General features: G+C 46.0%; 1 protein-coding gene across 5 annotated transcripts in view; it reads right to left on the bottom strand.

The window, feature by feature from the left end:
* ANKRD27 (ankyrin repeat domain 27) overlaps nucleotides 1–11340 on the bottom strand; it is a 52553-nt gene that overhangs the window by 2192 nt on the left and 39021 nt on the right. For all 5 annotated transcript variants that reach the window (XM_045076001.1, XM_045076002.1, XM_045075997.1 and 2 more), the window contains exons 22-28: nucleotides 10800–10922; nucleotides 5137–5334; nucleotides 3177–3296; nucleotides 2695–2856; nucleotides 1629–1740; nucleotides 384–462; nucleotides 127–199 (exon numbers count right to left, since the gene is read on the bottom strand). In XM_045076001.1, the coding sequence (XP_044931936.1) occupies nucleotides 127–199; nucleotides 384–462; nucleotides 1629–1740; nucleotides 2695–2856; nucleotides 3177–3296; nucleotides 5137–5334; nucleotides 10800–10922 (867 nt within the window). The remainder of the gene's footprint in view (nucleotides 1–126; nucleotides 200–383; nucleotides 463–1628; nucleotides 1741–2694; nucleotides 2857–3176; nucleotides 3297–5136; nucleotides 5335–10799; nucleotides 10923–11340) is intronic.

The following is an 11340-nucleotide window of genomic DNA, read 5'->3' as shown; positions in this document are numbered from 1 at the left end:
CTCCTCTTAATTGTTAGAAAATCTTGCAAAGGGAATCATGAAATGAAAAATGTGTTCACCGTGGATTCCTTTTGGAAAAGCCAGGCTTTAAGAAATATGATGATAAGCCAGCATTGAATAACTCACCTCATGCAAAGAGTCTTCAGTAAAACTAGGGACACTCCTATCTCTTGCCATAATTTCCCTTGAAGTCCTTCCCCTGAAACCCGAAACAAAGTGAAATCAGTGTCTGAAAGTGGCGTGAAACGCTCTGGTTGGCCACGAGGTGGCAGCATTTGGTGAGTGCAGATTTTCTCTAACCCACTGAAGGGGCACAGACCAGCTTGAGTTGTAAGCAAAGGTAGGGTCAAAGGCAGAGAAATCAACTCAAGGTTTATACTCACTTAAACTGACCACCCGAGCGGACAAAGTAAAACTGTCTTGTAAAAGGCTCATCGGGTAGATCGTACATTTTTGAGTTCCCTGTAGATTAAAAAAAAGGATAAACATCTGAAAACTTCCAAAGCAGGGTAAGAATTAGAGATATAGCACAGATGCAACCTTTCAATTGTCTTAGCTTAACAAAATTTAGAAAAATTAAGCACTGCTATTTGCTTAAAGAAATTTATCAGTAGCTATTTATTACTGTGTGACACGCCCCCCCCAAAGGAAACCTACATCCTTATTAATATACAGATATTCTCCAGCTACAGGCAACAGCAGTGAGGCAGCCTCAGTGGAAGTGGGTTTAGTCACATTATTCCACTACAAACTAATTCTAAAAAAAAAAAAAAAAAAAATAGAGGAGTGCCTGGCTGGCTCAGTTGGTGGTACAGGGTACAACTCTGGTCTTGGCTTTATGAGTTTGAGACCCATGTTGGGCCTAGAGATTGCCTTAAAAAAAAAAATCTTTGGAGCACCTGGGTGGCTCCAGTGGGTTAAAGCCTCTGCCTTCAGCTTGGGTCATGATCCTGGGGTCCTGGGATCCAGCCCTGCATTGGGCGCTCTGCTCTGCGGGGAGCCTGCTTCCTCCTCTCTCTCTGCCTGCTTATGATCTCTGTCAAATAAATAAAGTCTTTTCAAAATAAATAAATTAATTAATTAATTTAAAAAAAATCTTTAAAAAAAAAAGAGCATGGGCCCTATCTAGACTATAACAACTTAAAAAAAAGAAAAGAAAATATTTCAGCCCTATCCATGTTTGGCAACTACTGTTCTAATTACCAAAAATCTCTGTATGCCTCAACTAAAGTAAGTAAATAAACCTTGAAAGGTAGCAGGAAACGCTGAGCCCCAGATGTCCAGGAAATGCCTAGAAAAAGACCTGGGTCTGGGCCACGTGGCAAACAAGAATTTCCCAGAGGCAGCGGCTTCTCTCCAGCTGGCAGGGAAGGCCTGAGCCGTCAAAGGTGAGGCTTGGAGTGGCCACCCTATTCCCTTAGGAAGCATCATCCCAGTCAACCAGAAAACCAGTAGCAAAACAAGCTGATGAGTGAGGCTGTAACGTATGTTTCTTTGGTGCCCTATCCCACACCCAATCGTGAATATAATGACATTCCACACTCACAATTAAATAAGCACCAGCGAACTACTCATGAATTTCCAAACATGCCCATGTTGGAAATTACAGAGAGAATGTAAATTCTTACATTTCTTCCTGATCTTAACAGTCACGTACTCCTTGTGGTCTGCTTCGCCAACATCATCTGCTGAGGCCATGCAGTTCGGTACTACCTGAAGTAATTCCATTATTTTTGAATTCTACAATTGGAAAGGGAAAAGGTTAACAGTTGATCTTTAATTCTTAGCAGGTTACAGTTTGTTTTTAATCTGTCAGTACTGGTGCAGCTGGGCAGAGAAGCTAAGCAGTCAGGTATACACAAAGCTGACGCCAGAGAGCCTCGTGGTGAGAGCAGCCCTGCTCTTGCAGCCTGGCTCTGCCTCTACAAGGGAACCCGGGCCGGGTACCTAGCTGCCCTGTGCTATGGGGCTGAGAACGGCATCTCTCACTCCAGAGTTATCCCGGGGTTTTCGCCAGCCCAGCACTTTTTTTTTTTTTTTAAGTACTCAAGGAAGGTTTAAAATACTTTGATTCTGTTAGGAAATGTCACTGAAAATTAACGTGATAAGCCTATGAGTATGCTGGGTTTATGGTGACTTTTACATGACACCATGTCCTTTAACAGCCTACCAGCTGTCTACCCCGAGTCAAAAACAGAAAGACTCTATGTGAAAATGATGCTTCTCCCAGGAGAGGAGGCCTTCTCCTCACCAGTACCCTGCACAAACACCCACAGCACGGGAAGGAGGGCTGACCTGCTCATCACGATTCCCCTTACAGAGAGAATAACTCCAGGAGACTTAGAACCACAACCGAATGAACATTCTGTATTGTGCTAAGACCCCAGATGCAGTCCCAGCCCAGGGAGCGGGAGCCCCGGACCAGCCGTCTGGGGCTCCGGGACCGGAGCAGGGTGCTGACACCTGCAGTGGCCAGGGGAGCACCTCCACTCAGCCCTTCAAAAGCGAGCCCTGAAAGTCCGAGTCCTGGCTCCCTGAGCAGGCCACCTCTGACCCGGGGACCAAGGACTGGATATTCAACCCACCGCACACTCCCGGCACACGGACTTAGCCCAGCATCCCAATTCAAAGGTCGGCTCCAGCTGTTTCAGATGTGGTTTAACCCGAGTGAGCCGCACGGGCACGCCCACTCACCTGCTCAGCACAGTCCATGGCGGTGCACTGCCTCTTGTTCAAGACCTGTACTGATGCCCCGTGAAGCAGCAGCAGCTCCACCACGAAGACGTGCTTCTCTATCACGGCCTCGTGCAGTGCTGTGTTACCCTTATTGTTAGAGACGTTAATGGAGGCCCCATGCTAGAAGGAGGAACAGTGCACAGTGCAATCAAAAGGAATGCCAGAGGGGTCCTGGGTGGCTCAGTTGGTTAAGCAACCAACTCTTGATTTCGGCTCAGGTCATGGTCTCAGGGTCGTGAGATCGAGCCCCATGTCAGGCTCCGCACTGGGTATGGAGTCTGCTTGAGATTCTCACTTTCTCCTTATGCCCCTTCCCCCACCCCCAGCTCCCATGCGCTGCTTCTCTTTCTCTCTCTTTAAAAAAAAAAAAAGGGAATGCCAGGAAATGAAGCACCCACGACTGACGAGTACCGGCAGCTCCAGGGCTGGGAGGCCCTTACCTGTAACAGCAGTGCCGCAACTTCATGGTAGCCATTGGAACAAGCGTAAATGAGGGGTGTGTTTCCACTTATATCCTTTTTATTGGGTTTTGCGTTACAATCCAATAGATACCTCACCACCTATCCCAGAGAAGACAAAATTCCAGCCTTAATTAAATCTGTGGGGCACCTGGGTGGCTCAGTTGGTTTAGCAACTGCCTTCAACTAGGGTCATGATCCCAGAGTCCCAGGATCGAGGCCCCATTGGGCTCCCGGCTCCACGGGGAGTCTGCTTCTCCCCTCTCATGCTCTCTCTCTCTGTCGCTCTCTCAAATAAATAAATAAAAACCTTTTTTAAAAAATTAAATCTGAGGAAAAAATCCTCTAACAGGATATCCTTTTGACTTTTCTCTAATTTATTTGGAAGGCACTTTGGACACATGTCTGACTCTCAGGAGAAAGCTGATCAACTGAAGCAGAGTGCAACAGACATTTGCTGATGTTCTCCTCCACCAGGCAATGTGGGAGGCACTTTTTTTTTTTTTTTTTTTTCATTTCATTCTTAGACCTGCCCTATGGAGGACTGGAATTATCACTCCAGTTCTGTAGATTGTGATACTGGCAATTGAAGTGCAATGTTAGGTGTCACAAAGATGGAAGACCTGATTTGGTTCCTGTCTTTTATTTAAATATATATATATATATATATATATATATATATATTTTTTTTTTTTTTTTTTTTTTTTTTTAAGTAAACTCTACACCCCACATGGAGTTTGAGCTCATGACCCTGAAATCAGGAGTCACACACTCTACCAATTAAGCCAGCCAGGAACCCCTGGTTCCTGCCTTTAAAAGCTTACAGTAGAGCTATAAGGGAAAAATTGTTTTAAAGAGGCAATTTTCAGAAAGAAATATAGGACTTTGAAAAAGTCAATCATTTCACAATTCTCTTGTTAGGGCCAATTTAATGTTAAAACCCGTTTAACTATTAGGGCCTGCTTAGCCAGAGCAACTCCATATTGCCTAAGTAGCCATACTGTTGTTTACATCCACGGACTTCATTCTGGGAATAAACGCCCCAGTAGTTCCTGGTATGGTTCTGGGTATCGATTCCAGGAGTAAACGCCTTAACAATAGAAGCCACATACCTTGGGTCTGCGGTTATGCCCTATAAAACCAGCCTGTGAGATCGGGAGGGGGTCACTCTGTTTGGAGGTGGCCCTGGTCAGTCAGTCTGACTTCTAATGCTTGGCATAGAATAAGGCTTTGCATAACTTTCACTTTGTCTCAGTCTCGTTCCTTTGATAACAGACCCCAACACTTTCCTGTACCTCCGCCTTAGGGTCGTTCACTACAAAGTACTAAACTGGGATGCCTGGGTTGCACAGTCAGCTAAGCATCTGCCTTCAGCTCATGTCAGGTCATGATCCCAGGGTCCTGGGATCGAGCCCCGTGTTGGCTTCCTGGTCAGCGAGGAGTCTGCTTCTCCCTCTGCCCTTCCCCCTGCTTGTGCTTTCTCTCTCTCTCTCTCTCAAATAAATAAATATAATCTTAAAAAAAATAACAAAGTCCTAAACTGTCTGACAAAGACCAAGAGCTGTGGCGATGAAAGGTGCCAAGCTGCTGGCAGAGCCCTCAATGACCAACACCCAAGCACCGAAGACCACTCCTCCTGGGGTCCGAATCAGGATAGGGCCTCTGTGCCACTGAGAGGTGCTTGGCAGTGGAGTGCGGGGTATGGATGAGCAGGGAGCAGGAGGGGAAGGGGGAAGGCCCACCCCCAGAACCACGAGAATTCTGCATTCTCTTGCTGAGCAGTCCTGCCCTGGGCAGTGCAGAATCTTGGGGCTGGGAGGAAGGACATGTGTCTGTGCTCTGGGCCTGCCCCTGAACTTGCCTCTCTGCAGCATTCCCAGCACGGACGGCTCTAACCAAGAGCAAGCACCCATGCCCTCTGCCCAGGAGAAAGACTCTGTACCTGGAAGTGGCCCTTCTGGCAGGCCAGGTGGAGCGGGACAGCTTGGTTCGCATTTCTGGCCCCTACACTGGCACCATGTTTCAACAGGAGGGGAACGAGCTCCGCCCGCCCATGCAGAGCTGCAACATGCAGTGGGGAGGAGCCGTCCTGGTTGGTCACATTCACACCAAGTCCACTGGCAGGGATCTTTGCCAGCTTCTAGCAAATGCAGATGGAGAGAGAGAAACGTCATTAGTATTTAAGAAACTGGGCTGAAGGAATCGAAGCCACCCGCGCCCACCCACCCTGCCAAGAGCCCCTGTGCACAATTTGGGATCACAGCGGGATCCAGAATCAGGCTACACACAGGTGAATTCCTACAACTTTAGAAAGGTAAACCGTACCAAAGGATTATTTCCATATTCAAGAGAGCAGGTCCCCCAAAATGAGACCCTCTTTATGCCAGGGTGATTCAACCAGAAACAGGAAGTCTGTTCCACAAATGGCATCTCAACAACAGGCTATCCACACATGGAAAAACTGCACATCAATCCTTAGCTCACCACATACAAAACTGAAAATGTAACATAAACCTAAACGTAAGAGCTAAGACTATAAACTTCCTGAAGCGAGTACACAAGACATCCCAGCAACACTGCAATAAGCAAAGATTTCTTAAATAAGATACAAAAAGCAAAAACTATAAAGGAGGGGTGCCTGGGTGGCTCAGTGGATTAAAGCCTCTGCCTTCAGCTCAGGTCATGATCCCAGGGTCCTGCAATCGAGCCCTGCATCGGGCTCTCTGCTCAGCAGGGAGCCTGCTTCCCCCTCTCTCTGCCTGCCTCTCTGCCTACTTGTGATCTCTGTCTGTCAAATAAATAAATAAAATCTTTTAAAAATATATATATAAAGGAACAATTTGATGAACTAGACCAAAAGCAAATTTTAAATGGTTATTCTCTGAAAGACAAGATCAAGAAAATGAAAAGGTGAGTAATGGAGTGGGAGAGAATGTTTGTACTACGTGGACCCAACAAAGCACGGGTACCAACCAGAATTTAAAAACAGCAGCAGAGGGGCACCTGGGTGGCTCAGTGGGTTAAAGCCTCTGCCTTCGGCTCAGGTCATGATCTCAGGGTCCTGGGATCAAGCCCCACATCGGGCTCTCTGCTCAGCAGGGAGCCTGCTTCCTCCTCTCTATCTCTCTCTCTGCCTGCCTCTCTGCCTACTTGTGATCTCTCTCTGTCAAATAAATAAATAAAATTTAAAAAAAAAAAACAGCAGCAGATTCTTACAACTCCACTGACAACCCAACTTTAAAAAAAAAAAAAAAAAGATAGGCACAAGATTTGGAAAAACAAAAGACACATGTTTCTATCATGGAGATGGTCTGTATCAGTTCACAGTGGTTTTGAAACCCATCAGGCCAATAGGAGAACAATCTATCAGGAATTAAAAGGACAAAGAAAACATTTATACACCATGCAACTGAAAACAAACACTGAATTATGACAATGAATCCTACATTTGATAATAAAATTGCTATATCAGCTTTCTAGGTGACTGCCCAAGGATGAAAACTTTGGTTATCTAGTTCACTTTTTTTTTTAAGATTTTATTTATTTATTTGACAGAGAGAGATCACCAGTAGACAGAGAGGCAGGCAGAGAGAAAGGAAGGGAAGCAGGCCCCCTGCTGAGCAGAGAGCCCGATGCGGGACTCGATCCCAGGACCCTGAGATCATGACCCGAGCCGAAGGCAGCGGCTTAACCCACTGAGCCACCCAGGCGCCCTAGTTCACTTTAAAAAAAAAAAAAAAAATTATATTTATCTATTTGTCAGAGAGCGAGAGTGTGCACAAACAGGCAGAGTGGTAGGCAGAGGCAGAGAGAGAAGCAGGCTCGCCCCTGAGCAGGGGGTCCGATGCAGGGCTCGATCCCAGCACCATAGGATCATGACCTGAGCCGAAGGCAGCGGCCCAACCCACTGAGTCACTCAGGCATCCCTAGTTCACTTTTTGATGATTAAAAAGGTTCCCTCTCAGAAAAACGGCATGCTGAGTTAAAAGGGTGAATTTTGCTGCATGTAAACTGAACCTCAAAAAATTAAAAACAAACAGATGAAGAAGTAGGGAGAAAAAAAACGCAATGAAATACTGCACACTTACAGGAATGGCTAAAGTTTAACAGTCACAAGGATGTGAGGCAGCTAGAACTCTCACACACTGGTGGCAGGAACGGAAGATGGAAAATCACTCTGGAAAGCTGGCAGTTTCTTATCAAGTTACACACGCACTTACTACATAATCCAGCAATTACAGCCCAAGGTATTTACCCAAGGAAACATACATTTTTACACAGACTTGCTCACAAATGTTTACACTAGCTTTCTTCACAAAGCCCCAAACAGGAAACTACTCAAATGCTCATCAACAGGTTATTTGACAGATTATAGTATAGTCAACAAAATACTACCCAGCGATAAAAAGAAAGAAATCCACTGACCCCATGTGGATCTCAACACATTCCGCTGACAGAAGGAAGCCAGACTGAAAAGAGCATGTCCTGTCTGGTTTCCACCCATGTAAAATTCTAGAAAATGCCAACGGGTCTGTGATGACAGACAGCAGACCTGGGGAGGAAGGGGGAATGCCCAAGAAAACCCTCAGGAGTGATGGAGAGTTCTGGATCTAGACTGCGATCATGGCTTCATGCTTTTACGTGTCTGCACAAACTCAACGCACTGTACATGGTACACAGGACTTTATCGGGTGTAAATTGTACTTCAATCAAGTTTTTTGCTTGTTGGTTGGTTTTTTAAAAGATTTTATTTATTTATTTGTGAGAGAGAGTGAGAGAGAGAAAGAGTGAGCACAGGCAGGCGGAATGGCAGAGAGAGGCAGAGGGAGAAGCAGGCTCCCCGCCAAGCAAGGAGCCCGATATGGGACTTGATCCCAGGACGCTGGAATCATGACCTGAGCCAAATGCAGCTGCTTAACCAACTGAGCCACCCAGGCGTCCCCAATAAAGGTTTTTTTAAGCAAATACTCTAAACACACCAGTAGGCTAGAAGAGGGTGGGGCCAGGGGGTGGTTAGCTAAGTCATAGACATGAAGCAATTTCCACAGAAATGTCTTTTTTATGTCTTTTTGTGTCTTTTGGAGAAATTTCAAAATGAGATAAAGAGGTTTTAAAAAAGCAAAGAATGGGAGCACCTGGGTGGCTCAGTTATACAGCATCTGCCTTCAGCTTGGGTTATGATCCCAGGATCCTGGGATCAAGTCCCACATCGGGCTCCCTGCTCGGCAAGAAGCCTGCTTCTCCCTTTCCCACTCCCCCTGCTTGTGTTCCCTCTCTTGCTGTGTCTCTCTCAAATAAATAAATAAAATCTTTAAAAAAAAAAAAAAAGCAAAGGATGTAAGATTTATTATTCAATAAATCTAGCATTTATTTTAATGTGTAATCCAGTTTCTTGTTACAACTAATGAACTATGAGGTGGGGAACAACAGAGTCTAGGACAAAGGCAAGAAGAACAGTGACAGGGAGACACAGTAACAGCCTCTGGCTACAGAGTCAAAGACCGGGCCTCAAGTACAGTCACTGCACATCGTATTCTTCCAAACATCATCTGCCTTTTTAATCTCTATGCTTTTTATAGCAGTCTACACAGGGGAAATCATTCTTTGGGCTGTCCCCATCCAGCAGCATTGGGACAGAACAAAAGCTGTACATCCCTAATGTACAAATGACCCTGGAGCGAGCTAAAAAGCTACATGTGAATGGAAGTTTCACTCATTTCAGTATTATTGGGTTAGAATGACCCATGGTGAAGCTTTTTTAAAAAGTCCAGATTATCTTATAATACAAAGGACAACCCTACTCTATCTTGTTTTATGGAGTCTAATTTTCTCAGTATGGGACATACATATTGAGTTGAATAGCTAGCACAAAAGCACATGCTTTATACACAATACCATCTACGATTTCTCAAAAGAAAATGAAATACTTAAGTATACACTTAAGAGAACATGGGCAGGATCTGTATGCCAAAAATCACAGAATGATGAAGAAATAAAAGGTGGCCAGAATATTTGGAGATATACCATGTTCATGAAGTCAGCACAGTAAAGATGTCATTTCTCCCCAACTTAATCTATTTAAGGTTTTGTTTTTTGTCTTAAGACTTTATTTTTTTGGGGCGCCTGGGTGGCTCAGTGGGTTAAGCCGCTGCCTTCGGCTCAGGTCATGATCTCAGGGTCCTGGGATCGAGTCCCGCATCGGGCTCTCTGCTTGGCAGGGAGCCTGCTTCCTCCTCTCTCTCTCTGCCTGCCTCTGTGCCTCTATGCCTACTTGTGATCTCTGTCAAATAAATGAATAAAATCTTTAAAAAAAAAAAAAAGACTTTTTTTTTTGTCAGAGACAGAGCAGAAGTAGGCAGAGTGGCAGGCAGAGGCAGAGAGAGAAGCAGGGTCCCTGCTGAGCAAGGAGCCCGATGTAGGACTCAATCCCAGGACCCCAGGATCATGACCAGAGCCGAAAGCAGCCACTTAACTAACTGAGCCACATAGGCGTCCCTAATCTACAGTTTTTAATGCAAGTCCTACCAAAACCCTAGTAAGAGTTCTGATAGACATAAACAAACCCACAGGCCTTAGAGTAGCTATAATGATCCTGGCAAAGAAGAGCAAGTTATGAAGAATGACTCTACCTGATACAAAAGTTTCCTCTAGCTACAGTAATCAAGACAGTGTGGAACTGATGGAAGGACAGACGCACAGACCATGGAAGAGAACACAGACCCTGCAGAGAGACCCACACTGTATATTATCAACGAGGGTGGGACAGCAAGTCAACGGAGGAAGGATGGTATTTTGAACAAGTGATGAAAAGAGGAGGATATCCATAGGCAAAAAAATGAACCTCAACCTCAATATCACACCTTGTACAAAAATTAACTCAGGGTTTAGGGGGCAGCAGGGGGGCAGATGGGTGTGGGAAAAGGCAACGTGAGTAGTTCTCCTCATGATGAGGGAGAGTGTTGGTACCTTCAGTGTAGTGGTTGATGCACAAAGCTATGTGTGTGATAAAAGTGAACACACGTGCACCCACATGCATGCATACTGGGCACAGGTAAAATCAAGTAACTGTGGATAAGATGTGTAAACTGTTTCCTGCGTCAATATCCTGGATAAGAAACAGTCCTATGGCTTTGCAAGCTGTTACCACTGGGGGAGACTGGGTAAAGGACACAGGGGATCCTCTATATTTGGAGGGAGGGTCCTCCCGCAGAAGGGGGACCAACTTAAGCAAAGACTGTGGTCAATGGAACTCGAATGCAGCTTCCTCAGGGGACTGGCAGCCATGTGGACAGACACCCTCAGCCATGGACTCTTGCCTTGTGACTCAGGGTCCCGCAGAGCAGCTGAAACACTGAGCACGTGTGCATGTCTCTGCTCCCTGACCTGCCCATTCAGAAAGCAAGGCGCCCAAGCCAGATCCACACTCGTGTTAGCCTCCCTCCTCCCTGAGCTGAACAACTAAACCTCCCTCACCACATCTCAGGGGATGCCAGCTAACAGCCACTCGGTAACCAGCTAGCTGGGAAGCAGACAGCTTCCCTCAGGGAAGAATTATTTGCCTCCCCATCCCCACCCCCAGCCACACCAATGGAAGCACAGCCAAACCTTTTGAGCTGGAGCACATTTCGGGCACTGGCACAGGGGGTGACAAAATTCAATACTGTCTACGCTGATGGCACCTTCCAGCTCATCAAGGTCCTCCTCGGTCCACTCCAGAAGGTAGCGCACCTGGTGTTGGGCAGGAAGGAGAAACGGGAGCTTAAAACTCATCCTTAGCTCCTTTACTAGCTACAGTATCTCTCCCTCCCTCCCTCTCTCTCCTACACACACAACACATGCGCGTGCGCGCACACACACACACACACACACCCGCTCCCAGACCAGGGCTTACACTTCCTCAACCACCAGTGAGGTTGGTTGGATCTCATCATCCTTTTACTGGTGATGCAGAGAACTTTAGCTGCCATTTCTACAGTTAGTGGTACAGACTCCTTCATCTTTTTTTTTTTTTTTTTTTAAGAATTATTTCTTTTAGAGAGCAAGCAAGCACAAATGGGAGGGACAGAGGGAGAGGGACAAAGAATCCGAAAGCCTCTGAGCTGAACAGAGCCTAACGTGGGGCTCGATCCCAGGACCCTGAGATCAC

Source organism: Mustela putorius, unplaced genomic scaffold (assembly GCF_011764305.1).
Source record: "Mustela putorius furo isolate JIRA1106 unplaced genomic scaffold, ASM1176430v1.1 tig00000174_pilon_pilon_pilon, whole genome shotgun sequence".
NCBI classification, from domain to species: domain Eukaryota; kingdom Metazoa; phylum Chordata; class Mammalia; order Carnivora; family Mustelidae; genus Mustela; species Mustela putorius.
The sequence above is the reverse complement of the archived record's forward strand: the minus strand, read 5'-3'. Positions and strand labels throughout refer to the sequence as shown.